We start from the raw sequence: 11,786 nt of genomic DNA on the forward strand, positions 1-11,786 counted from the left end.
ACCCACTTGCCCAGCTTCAAAACCACCCCTAAGTCCCAAGGCCAAGGAGCGAAACGATTTGGAGCGAAACGTCGATTTGGAGAGAAAGGATTGGGGGCGAAAAGGTCATGAAGCGAAACGACCGGTTACCATTTCAAGGCACAATCTTGACACCAGAGGCGCTGATTTCGTTCATGTCAAGGCAGTGGTGAAATCCATCTTTTGCCCTAACTCCTTCGATTATTTTGTGTTTATTTACCTATTTAGAAGTGATTTAACTGTTAGTATCGATGATGGGGGTTTGCGAAGACAGCAACACAGTCACAGCTGAAAAGCAACCGATGTAAGTGATCGTCTATTTGATTTTGTTGCTGCTACTACGTAAATACGTTACGTGTCAAAAATATTTTGAGTTTGACACGACTCTGTGACGTCTGTCTCTGTCTCTGGGTTGAGTTTGACCATGTTACAGGCACTACACACACCTTTTACACAGAGTCAAGGCACTGAGTCTGCTGTCAATGTCAGTGCAAAGGTCATGACGGTGATCGTGATGATCAGGTTTCTGTCACTCATCACTATCAAAAGGCAGCAACACCTACCGGGCCGGGGATTTTTTTCCTGTTCTCTGCCCACCCCGACCCCGACTTAACCTTATCAACCCATATTTTGCATCAAATCCCTGTGGCAGCAACCATTGGTTTGGAATTGAGGAATGGGCACTTTTCCAGATACCGGTACCATCTAGGGTGGGCAAAACGTAACTACCATCACAATATATTTTTAAGGTCAATGATGCCAGACAATGCCCCACGAGCCATTGTCTGGCATCTTTTACCGTGAAGATCTATTGTAGAGATGGTTTGTTTGGCTGACCCTATAGTGGTACGTACCGGCGTATCTGGCAAAGGGCCTATTTATTCCATATTTTGGCTGGTTTTTCTTCAGATTCATCAAAGATGACCTCAAGAATGTTTCATCGCCAAGAAAGCAGAAGATGTCAAAGCACAAGTCACCAAAACGTTGTAAACACGAGAAGATGGATACAGAAGTTGAGATGTCGAGGGGCAAGGGAAAAAGACGTCTCAGAAGGTTTGAGAACTGTAAGCACATTTTAAGCACTGTGACTCGTGCTTTTCTCAGGCTTTTCTGAGGTCTTCATCATCTCTGGATGAAGCGTCATTCTGACTTTGACTTGAGGAACAGTCCTCTGTCTCGAGGCATCATGGGTATTGTATTATGACGGGTAAGTTCATTGGCGAACTGCTGGCATGGCGAGTCTATACAATAGTGCAGTGTTTGTCATCGTTATTGTTGTTTGTAACTCATGTGATGTGTGAGTGGCCTGTTCGATAGGTCTTACTGGTGCCAGTTGTGCCAAGGCCTGAGCTGTGTGAGTGGCCTGTTCGATAGGTCTTACTGGTCCCAGTTGTGCCAAGGCCTGTGATGTGTGAGTGGCCTGTTCGATAGGTCTTACTGGTGCCAGTTGTGCCAAGGCCTGTGATGTGTGAGTGGCCTGTTCGATAGGTCTTACTGGTGCCAGTTGTGCCAAGGCCTGAGCTGTGTGAGTGGCCTGTTCGATAGGTCTTACTGGTGCCAGTTGTGCCAAGGCCTGTGATGTGTGAGTGGCCTGTTTGATAGGTCTTACTGGTGCCAGTTGTGCCAAGGCCTGTGATGTGTGAGTGGCCTGTTCGATAGGTCTTACTGGTCCCAGTTGTGCCAAGGCCTGTGATGTGTGAGTGGCCTGTTCGATAGGTCTTACTGGTGCCAGTTGTGCCAAGGCCTGTGATGTGTGAGTGGCCTGTTTGATAGGTCTTACTGGTCCCAGTTGTGCCAAGGCCTGTGATGTGTGAGTGGCCTGCTCGATAGGTCTTACTGGTCCCAGTTGTGCCAAGGCCTGTGATGTGTGAGTGGCCTGTTTGATAGGTCTTACTGGTGCCAGTTGTGCCAAGGCCTGTGATGTGTGAGTGGCCTGTTCGATAGGTCTTACTGGTCCCAGTTGTGCCAAGGCCTGTGATGTGTGAGTGGCCTGTTTGATAGGTCTTACTGGTCCCAGTTGTGCCAAGACCTGTGATGTGTGAGTGGCCTGTTTGATAGGTCTTACTGGTCCCAGTTGTGCCAAGGCCTGTGATGTGTGAGTGGCCTGCTCGATAGGTCTTACTGGTGCCAGTTGTGCCAAGGCCTGTGATGTGTGAGTGGCCTGTTCGATAGGTCTTACTGGTCCCAGTTGTGCCAAGGCCTGTGATGTGTGAGTGGCCTGCTCGATAGGTCTTACTGGTCCCAGTTGTGCCAAGGCCTGTGATGTGTGAGTGGCCTGTTTGATAGGTCTTACTGGTCCCAGTTGTGCCAAGGCCTGTGATGTGTGAGTGGCCTGTTCGATAGGTCTTACTGGTGCCAGTTGTGCCAAGGCCTGTGATGTGTGAGTGGCCTGTTCGATAGGTCTTACTGGTGCCAGTTGTGCCAAGGCCTGTGATGTGTGAGTGGCCTGTTCGATAGGTCTTACTGGTCCCAGTTGTGCCAAGGCCTGTGATGTGTGAGTGGCCTGTTTGATAGGTCTTACTGGTCCCAGTTGTGCCAAGGCCTGTGATGTGTGAGTGGCCTGTTCGATAGGTCTTACTGGTCCCAGTTGTGCCAAGGCCTGTGATGTGTGAGTGGCCTGTTTGATAGGTCTTACTGGTCCCAGTTGTGCCAAGGCCTGTGATGTGTGAGTGGCCTGCTCGATAGGTCTTACTGGTGCCAGTTGTGCCAAGGCCTGTGATGTGTGAGTGGCCTGTTTGATAGGTCTTACTGGTGCCAGTTGTGCCAAGGCCTGTGATGTGTGAGTGGCCTGTTCGATAGGTCTTACTGGTCCCAGTTGTGCCAAGGCCTGTGATGTGTGAGTGGCCTGTTCGATAGGTCTTACTGGTGCCAGTTGTGCCAAGGCCTGTGATGTGTGAGTGGCCTGCTCGATAGGTCTTACTGGTGCCAGTTGTGCCAAGGCCTGTGATGTGTGAGTGGCCTGTTCGATAGGTCTTACTGGTGCCAGTTGTGCCAAGGCCTGTGATGTGTGAGTGGCCTGTTTGATAGGTCTTACTGGTGCCAGTTGTGCCAAGGCCTGTGATGTGTGAGTGGCCTGCTCGATAGGTCTTACTGGTGCCAGTTGTGCCAAGGCCTGTGATGTGTGAGTGGCCTGTTCGATAGGTCTTACTGGTCCCAGTTGTGCCAAGGCCTGTGATGTGTGAGTGGCCTGTTTGATAGGTCTTACTGGTGCCAGTTGTGCCAAGGCCTGTGATGTGTGAGTGGCCTGTTCGATAGGTCTTACTGGTGCCAGTTGTGCCAAGGCCTGTGATGTGTGAGTGGCCTGTTTGATAGGTCTTACTGGTCCCAGTTGTGCCAAGGCCTGTGATGTGTGAGTGGCCTGCTCGATAGGTCTTACTGGTGCCAGTTGTGCCAAGGCCTGTGATGTGTGAGTGGCCTGTTTGATAGGTCTTACTGGTGCCAGTTGTGCCAAGGCCTGTGATGTGTGAGTGGCCTGTTTGATAGGTCTTACTGGTGCCAGTTGTGCCAAGGCCTGTGATGTGTGAGTGGCCTGTTCGATAGGTCTTACTGGTGCCAGTTGTGCCAAGGCCTGTGATGTGTGAGTGGCCTGTTTGATAGGTCTTACTGGTGCCAGTTGTGCCAAGGCCTGTGATGTGTGAGTGGCCTGTTTGATAGGTCTTACTGGTGCCAGTTGTGCCACGGCCTGTGATGTGTGAGTGGCCTGTTTGATAGGTCTTACTGGTGCCAGTTGTGCCAAGGCCTGTGATGTGTGAGTGGCCTGCTCGATAGGTCTTACTGGTGCCAGTTGTGCCAAGGCCTGTGATGTGTGAGTGGCCTGTTCGATAGGTCTTACTGGTGCCAGTTGTGCCAAGGCCTGTGATGTGTGAGTGGCCTGTTCGATAGGTCTTACTGGTCCTAGCCGTGCCACGGCCAGAGCTGTGTGAGTGGCCTGTTTGATAGGTCTTACTGGTGCCAGTTGTGCCAAGGCCTGTGATGTGTGAGTGGCCTGTTCGATAGGTCTTACTGGTGCCAGTTGTGCCAAGGCCTGTGATGTGTGAGTGGCCTGTTTGATAGGTCTTACTGGTGCCAGTTGTGCCAAGGCCTGTGATGTGTGAGTGGCCTGTTCGATAGGTCTTACTGGTCCCAGTTGTGCCAAGGCCTGTGATGTGTGAGTGGCCTGTTTGATAGGTCTTACTGGTGCCAGTTGTGCCAAGGCCTGTGATGTGTGAGTGGCCTGTTCGATAGGTCTTACTGGTGCCAGGCGTGTGAGACCAACCTAACATACTTTTCATTCTCACAAGCGTCAAGTTGGCGAAAATTGTCATCTGCTATAAACTATGTTACGATTATTTACCTAACAATCAATCTGGTGACTACAATGGTCTCTGGTCATTTCATTTCAGTAATAAAGAAGAGAGACTTGCTTGGATTTGATTGGAAGTGTTCCAAATGATTTGCATGTTGCTTGCTGCAGCCTGTCACAAGATTATTACATCTTGAGCACATCTGAAGTGCTTAAAGAATCGCCACATTCAAAAAGTTCAGCATGAAAGTGAGAGATGCTAGTGCTCACTCCTAAATAAGTAGAGACGACGGCCAGGGTTAATAAAGCTAAAATAATTAAGTGGGATCTTGTTTAAAAACAAGTTTAATTTGTAAGGTTTCATGTGATTTCAGTGAAGTACCTTTTAAGTCTGGTCGAGAGTGAAGACTTGGATGAGATGAATATTGGTGACTTCATGGAGCCAACCATGTCGGCCTTCGCTGAGCTGTTGGCAGAACAAGAAAAGATGAAGGTAGGAAGATGATTTGACCTATGAACTCGTGTCAGCTTCCCCTTCATATACTCCTCATCTCTTTAATCTGTCCGTGTGTCATTAGTGTAAAGCCCATTCAATAGATGAGTACTAGTGGTTAGAATACACATGATAGATCACCATGTTCATATTGGAGAGGTGAACAATATCATGTGTCATCATCACCATCGGACGTCTCACCAGATATTCAGGCTGCCCCTCTAATTCTAAAGCATGGCATGTTTGGTTGCAGGTGTGGAATGATTTCGTCAACCACACGGAAGAAGAACAGAACTTCTTCCTGCAGAATCAGCAGTATTCTGATGAGGCTGCGGGGGAGGTTGGAGAGACGTCAAGCAAACCTGCTCAGGATGACCATGACTGGGTGCATCTTGATGATAAGCGAGAGGGTAAGTTCTCAATGAAGAATAGCGACAATGCTCTTAATTACCGCCGTGTGCAACAATTGGTCAGATTATATGTAGACATGGGCATCATACGTGCCGACCTTAGTCTGGTTGATAGCCCACCAACCTCGGCCAGGTTGCACTTGTGTGCAGGTAACATGCTCTCATCAGATCTGGTGGCCAAGCATGACAGTGAAGGAGTGGTTGTGACTGCCGGTTGTCGTGGACTCCTGTAGCAGCAGGACACCGTTCCTGTAGGACACACGGGCCACAGATATGACAGCTTCTTCAAAACACACACCTTGATGTATGCGCTTGTTCCAAACATAACCGAGCTTGCCTGATATATTTCACCTTGTTCTAATGTGCCATGTGCGTGTCTTCTTCAGCTCACCCTGCCTTCTCTGCTGATGAGTGCTTCCAAAGAATTGATTCGAATCTCAAAGCCTTGCTGCATAAGAGGCAACTGCCGAGGGTACGTAGACACACTATCAGTTGTGGTTCATGGTTTGAGGGAAATATGTGTTGCTGCTTGTCTCATTCATTGCTGACAACCTCACAGAGTGTCTGTCGTTACGCGGGTCCTGTCTCTCATTGCTGACAACCTCACAGAGTGTCTGTCATTACACGGGTCCTGTCTCATTCATTGCTGACAACCTCACAGAGTGTCTGTCGTTACGCAGGTCCTGTCTCATTCATTGCTGACAACCTCACAGAGTGTCTGTCGTTACGCGGGTCCTGTCTCATTCATTGCTGACAACCTCACAGAGTGTCTGTCGTTACACGGGTCCTGTCTCATTCATTGCTGACAACCTCACAGAGTGTCTGTCGTTACGCGGGTCCTGTCTCATTCATTGCTGACAACCTCACAGAGTGTCTGTCGTTACGCGGGTCCTGTCTCATTCATTGCTGACAACCTCACAGAGTGTCTGTCGTTACGCGGGTCCTGTCTCTCATTGCTGACAACCTCACAGAGTGTCTGTCGTTACGCAGGTCCTGTCTCTCATTGCTGACAACCTCACAGAGTGTCTGTCGTTACGCAGGTCCTGTCTCTCATTGCTGACAACCTCACAGAGTGTCTGTCGTTACGCAGGTCCTGTCTCTCATTGCTGACAACCTCACAGAGTGTCTGTCGTTACGCAGGTCCTGTCTCTCATTGCTGACAACCTCACAGAGTGTCTGTCGTTACGCAGGTCCTGAATGCTGTTCGGGTGGTGGTGGTTCTGGTGTAGTTGATAGGTTGTTCTCATCAGGTTAACTTCCCCACTGACTCAACCTTACTCAAGGTGTTGTCTTCTTTCAGGGTGTCATCTGCCAACTTGAAGAGCAGATCATTATGTTCTTCAAGGAATGGCCGACATCTGTGTACGTCTCTAAAGTGCCAAGCAGTTTTGAGCGGCTGCTGCTTCATGCTGTCTGTCAGTACCTTGATCTCAAATCACACAGTAAGTATCAGTAAACATGGTATTCAAAAGCAATCTTGCCCTATTCACTTTATGTATTAGGAAGTCTAATTAAAATAATGTTAACTTGGATCAAAGGTCACAGAAATCTCCATCTTGCCGATTATCTCTCATTTGTTAGGTCACAGAGATCTCCATCTTGCCGATTATCTCTCATTTGTTTAACTATTTCCTTCCTTGTAGGTTTTTGCTGTCAAGGAGAAAGACAAACAGAAGTTGAAAACAAGCACCAAACATTTCTCCCACCTGACACTGCGCTCAGCACATATCTGGAATCAAAATTGGTGCTTCATTGACCAATGGAAGTTGGCTTGTACATGTGTCTATTGACCAATGGAAGTTGGCTTGTACATGTGTCTATTGACCAATGGAAGTTGGCTTGTACATGTGTCTATTGACCAATGGAAGTTGGCTTGTACATGTGTCTATTGACCAATGGAAGTTGGCTTGTACATGTGTCTAAACATTGTTAATGTTCCCATGCAGCATTGACATGAGTCATGAAAAATCAAGTTAGTCATTATTAATGTTGTTGTGAGCTTTGCCATTTTGAAATAGCTGGCAATAGTTGACAACAAAGGTATCATGTCTGATGAATCCAATATAAATCATGGTATGAGTGTGAGTGGTTTCCACCAATCGTTTAGAACATGTACATGAATTTGATCTGTAATCATGTAAGAACTGAAAATGACACTTGTCAACAAAACCAGAAAATATTTTGAAATCTTCACCTGCTGGCAATTTCTTTTGGAAGTTATTGGCATTCTTTCAAAGACGTTTAAACCAATCTAACTTCAATCCTTACATGATCCAGAGTTATTTATTGCTTTAATCAAAGTGCTGTTATTGTGTAATTATGATGGTTTGCCCGTCCTGTTCATCCCAGCATGTCACTAAATGTTATTGACCTGATATTAGACGCTCCCTTACTAATCAGGATACGGCAGGTTGGGTATATCATTCAGGAATATTGGGTTGATATATTACAAGTTACTCATTACTATAGAGAGGTGTGTTTAGTCAATTGACCCTGGCGATGTGAATCAAGACTAGCAAATACTTTCAATGTTATACAGAAAGGCCTTGTGTAAATGTCCATGCAGTTTTAGACAAAAGCATTTGCTAGCCTTTATTTATATCACCCATTGTCTCGTGTTTGGCCATATTCAGGTATTGGGATTGTCAAAGAAAAAGCATTTATGCCATGTATTGCATAGTTGATTGATAATAGTGTGTTAATGTAATTAAGTTGGCTTAGTGGTGCCTGTACAAAGGGCCTATTTTACTTGTGATGCTTAGGTGTATAACAAGACAAGGCTGAGTAGGCTTGATTGCTCTAACACAACATACATGACATTAGTATTTGTGGATGTATGTTGCAACATCTCTCACCAACTGTCTAGAATTTGACTTTGTAAGGAAAGTCCAAATTGTCAAATAATGCCCTTTATACATTGGCATTGTGTATACATGTATATGTAGTGGAAACTGTAATGATATACAAGTGTATACCTGTATTTTACCTCTTCAAGTGTTTATTTTGTGAATGGTTTTTTCGATTTTATGCAGACAGCAGGTTGATGAGGTGCACACATGCCATCTTATTCATAGGGTATCGCAAGGATCTGTGGACAAGTGGACAAGTCCCCACACCATGAATGCACTTTTCCTACACAGAACCCTCAAAGATTTGGAATAAGGTTTACCCTAACCTTCGTTTTATTTGTTGTTTAAGAGTTTAAAAATGCAGTCGCTGGTACATTTTCCTATCTCAACCAACTCAATTCGTTGTTGTATAATGATCTTTCTCCTGTGACACTACTCACTGTTAAGTTTCTTCCCTTTCTAAATAAGTAAACATTCCTTTGAAATAGCAAGTTCAGGGTTGTTGTCCAAACTTTTAATGGTAAATAAATGTATCAATGGTAAATAAATGTATCAATGGAATATTTGACTTGCTTTTAGTTTATTTTCCTGTATAAGAATCAAGTAGTTCATTGTAAACTCTGACAAAAAGACACTTATTCACAACAAGCTGTACAAGCACAAATAAGGCATGTGATGTGACAGATTTCCAGTTGGTTTTGTCCTTTTGGAAGGATGGCTTGTATGGGCCGAGTGAAGAATGGCCAAGCAAGTGTTGTGTACATTTGTTATGGTTGGCAATAACAAAGTAGTGTCTTCATAACTGATTTCCTGATTGAGAGCAGTTGTTGGGAGGTATCGATGCATAGATGAGGAGACAAGGCAGTACATGTCCAACTGGACAATGAGAGCTTGTGAGGTGTGCATGTATTGATTGATGCCTGAATAATGGGGATGACATGGGTTGCTTATTCATGTTATCATGATTGATGTCGCCCTCCATGCCTAATCTCACTGGTGACACAATGATTTGACTGGCTTTGTTGACCATCATGCCGTCGACCGGCTGTGCAGTTCCCTCAGATTGGCTGAACGCAGCAGTTTGTAATTCTCTTATCTACCCAACTTGCTGTTTCATTTTGACATAGGAAAGTTTCAGTCGGTGACTTTTCTATCAGTCTTCGTATTTGGACATTTGGAACCAGGAAAGTTTGATTATCTTATTTCTTCAAATCTGCCTCCAGTTTTACACAACAAAGTATAAACTGTCACAACCATGTTACGTCTTGTGATTTTTGTGTCATTATTTGGAATATTCTCGGTTGCCGCGTCAAGTGTTTACGAACGTGGTGAGTCTGTGTCATTTGTCAACTACACATATTCTTCAAACGTAATTCAAGTTTGAAGCATTGGCTCAACTTGCTCAACTTAACCACAACACACCATTTCCCTCCCCCATGGCGAATGGAGTCGTAACCATTGCAAACAACTGGCATGCTGGTTCCCAAGTACCTATGTAGCCATTTTGTTTTTATTGTTTAGGATTACAAGTAGAAGCTGGTTATTTCTCTCTCAATTGTTCCATTGATACAATGCCTGCCTGCAAACCCATCACTGATGACTGCTCCAGGATAGGTTGCTTCAAGACAGGCCTCATCAAGAGGAAGAAAGGATGCTGCCAGTTGGTCTGTATCTGTAAACGTACGTTTCCAGCTGCACAAGGTGACTGGTATTCGGGTCTTCAACAGGCCAAGAGAAAATCAGATAAATTGAGTGTGCTGTGAAAATGTACCACCTCTGATCCTTCAAAAATAGGCCTAGATGAGCCCAGCAAAAATGATGAAAACACATGATAAAATGTGATAATTGGAAGGCCAGGTGTGGATGTCTTTCTTCTCGCGTCTTATGAGCACAACATCACAACCAGAAGGCCAGGTGAGGATTGTGTCTTCCTCCTCTGGTATTATGAGGACAAAGTCACAACCAGAAGGCCAAGATAGGATTATGTCCCTCTTCTCTGGTCTAAAGATTTATCCTCGGGGCATTTAGGTATGTAGGAGGCCAAAGATAAATGATGCAATTCTCTATGTGATTTGCAGCTGAGGTCCCCAAGTGCCCAGCATCCAGTCATTTCTGTGAGGAATGTGCTAGTAACTGTCACAGGTATGGCAAGGCCTGGTGGTTCGAGGAAAAGGCTTGCTGTGTCCAACCATGCAACTGCCCACGCAAGTATTCAGTCTTTCATTTTGTTTATGCATCTTTCTTCAAGGGAAGAAGTAAGGCCTCCTTCCGTAAGAAAATTGCTTGAGGAGAATAGAGTTCAATGATGGCTCTGCCATGGAGGTCCGACTGAATGCAACCCACACATGGGAAATGTGAGGCAATCAATCTCCGACAAGCCCTCATATTCAACAGGAAAATAATTGAAGGTAAATCAGGCAGGTGCTACATACTTTCACGGCATGGATAGTGAAATGACTGTAACTTCTCATTTCTCTCAGTCAACAAGTGCAAGAATGAGTTGGCTGACGACTGGTGTGATGATTACGCTCGAGCAGGACATTGCGAGTCCAACCCGACCTATATGAAGGTCTACTGCACCAAGTCATGCAGGAGCTGCAACATCTGGAAGGAAGGTCAGTCTTGAGATCTCAGCCAGATTGAATCTATTGTGGGGATATGTTTGATTCTACCCGGTCATGAAGTCACCTTTTTGACCTGATATCAACATCACAAAAGGTCACAGCAAACTCGCAGGTCATTTCAATGGCGCAGATGAGGCTGGGGTGCATTATCAGGTCGGTGTGCGCAAATCACAAAAACATTGTAAATATGGGCTTTTTCGCTCAGCACTTTGATTGGAACTATGCTTCTGAACTTAGCCAAGAAGAGCCGAGTGCTCAAACAAGTCAGGATTTTTAAAGTAAACAGTCAATCTGATTTTTCAGGCAACTGTGAGAACAAGCTCAATGACAACCTGCTGTGCAGACGCTACTTTTTGGCTGGAAACTGCAAAGTGAGTTCCTGGACAAGGGAAAACTGTGCGAGGGCGTGTAACTCATGTGGTCAAGCTTAGACTGGCAACATATGCAGGTCACTCACGGACAGGTCTGTAATCACTGTCACACTTCAAAGATGATCCTTCCAAATCATGGTTATTGTCATCTTAGAATCATTTCTTGAATTAAAGCAATTCATTTCAAGAAACGTTGTTCTGCTTCGACTCCATTATATGATGTCCACTGCACTAAAATACATTTACCACAGATCAAGTGAGCAGCAGCAGTCTGATGAGGTCGAGAAGTAAGAAACTCCGGGATAAAGTGAACATCTCCTCAATTCTGAGAAACATACAAAACACATTTTCCTCAAAATGGCATCACCATGTCCAATTTCTGGTAGATGATAGCACCGCAAATCAAAGCTCTAGATGCGAATTCCCCTTCACTTTAAACGGCCTGCAGGGCCTCCAGAAAATAACAAACCAGACAATGATTCTCGCTGCTGCCATCTCCCCGAAATCAGACTTGGTGATGCCATCTCCCCGAAATCAGACTTGGTGATGCCATCTCCCCGAAATCACACTTGGTGATGCCATCTCCCCGAAATCAGACTTGGTGATGCCATCTCCCCGAAATCAGACTTGGTGATGCCATCTCCCCGAAATCAGACTTGGTGATGCCATCTCCCCGAAATCAGACTTGGTGATGCCATCTCCCCGAAATCAGACTTGGTGATGCCATCTCCCCGAAATC

General features: G+C 45.7%; 2 protein-coding genes across 3 annotated transcripts; both read left to right on the forward strand.

Annotated features, from left to right (window-relative positions):
- The first annotated feature begins 159 nt into the window (after positions 1–159).
- LOC135487099 (R3H domain-containing protein 4-like) lies at positions 160–8,613 on the forward strand. Of its 2 annotated transcripts, XM_064770466.1 has the most exons (7): positions 160–322; positions 928–1,082; positions 4,675–4,793; positions 5,047–5,203; positions 5,590–5,675; positions 6,504–6,645; positions 6,847–8,613. In XM_064770466.1, exons 1-7 carry the CDS (start codon positions 270–272, stop codon positions 6,957–6,959), a joined length of 825 nt encoding a protein of 274 aa, XP_064626536.1. In that variant the 5' UTR covers positions 160–269; the 3' UTR covers positions 6,960–8,613. The 2 variants fall into 2 exon arrangements, with proteins under 2 accessions (XP_064626536.1, XP_064626537.1); XM_064770467.1 differs by lacking the exon at positions 160–322 and having other exon boundaries at positions 952–1,225.
- A 511-nt stretch (positions 8,614–9,124) lies between these two features.
- On the forward strand, positions 9,125–11,225 carry LOC135487017 (balbiani ring protein 3-like). Its single transcript, XM_064770266.1, has 5 exons — positions 9,125–9,380; positions 9,574–9,732; positions 10,131–10,256; positions 10,533–10,667; positions 10,980–11,225. Exons 1-5 carry the CDS (start codon positions 9,308–9,310, stop codon positions 11,105–11,107), a joined length of 621 nt encoding a protein of 206 aa, XP_064626336.1. The 5' UTR covers positions 9,125–9,307; the 3' UTR covers positions 11,108–11,225.
- The last annotated feature ends 561 nt before the right edge of the window (positions 11,226–11,786 follow it).

Source organism: Lineus longissimus, chromosome 4, assembly GCF_910592395.1.
Source record: "Lineus longissimus chromosome 4, tnLinLong1.2, whole genome shotgun sequence".
Taxonomy (NCBI): Eukaryota; Metazoa; Nemertea; class Pilidiophora; order Heteronemertea; family Lineidae; genus Lineus; species Lineus longissimus.

Bases quoted from the DNA above. Each gene is read 5' to 3' on its own strand.
- LOC135487099 (XM_064770466.1), top strand. From the start codon at position 270: ATGATGGGGGTTTGCGAAGACAGCAACACAGTCACAGCTGAAAAGCAA. The intron at 323-927 runs GTAAGTGATCGT...GTTTTTCTTCAG, and splicing joins ACAGCTGAAAAGCAACCGAT to ATTCATCAAAGATGACCTCA. The intron at 4,794-5,046 runs GTAGGAAGATGA...GTTTGGTTGCAG, and splicing joins CAGAACAAGAAAAGATGAAG to GTGTGGAATGATTTCGTCAA.
- LOC135487017 (XM_064770266.1), top strand. From the start codon at position 9,308: ATGTTACGTCTTGTGATTTTTGTGTCATTATTTGGAATATTCTCGGTT. The intron at 9,733-10,130 runs GTACGTTTCCAG...TGTGATTTGCAG, and splicing joins GTTGGTCTGTATCTGTAAAC to CTGAGGTCCCCAAGTGCCCA. The intron at 10,668-10,979 runs GTCAGTCTTGAG...CTGATTTTTCAG, and splicing joins CTGCAACATCTGGAAGGAAG to GCAACTGTGAGAACAAGCTC.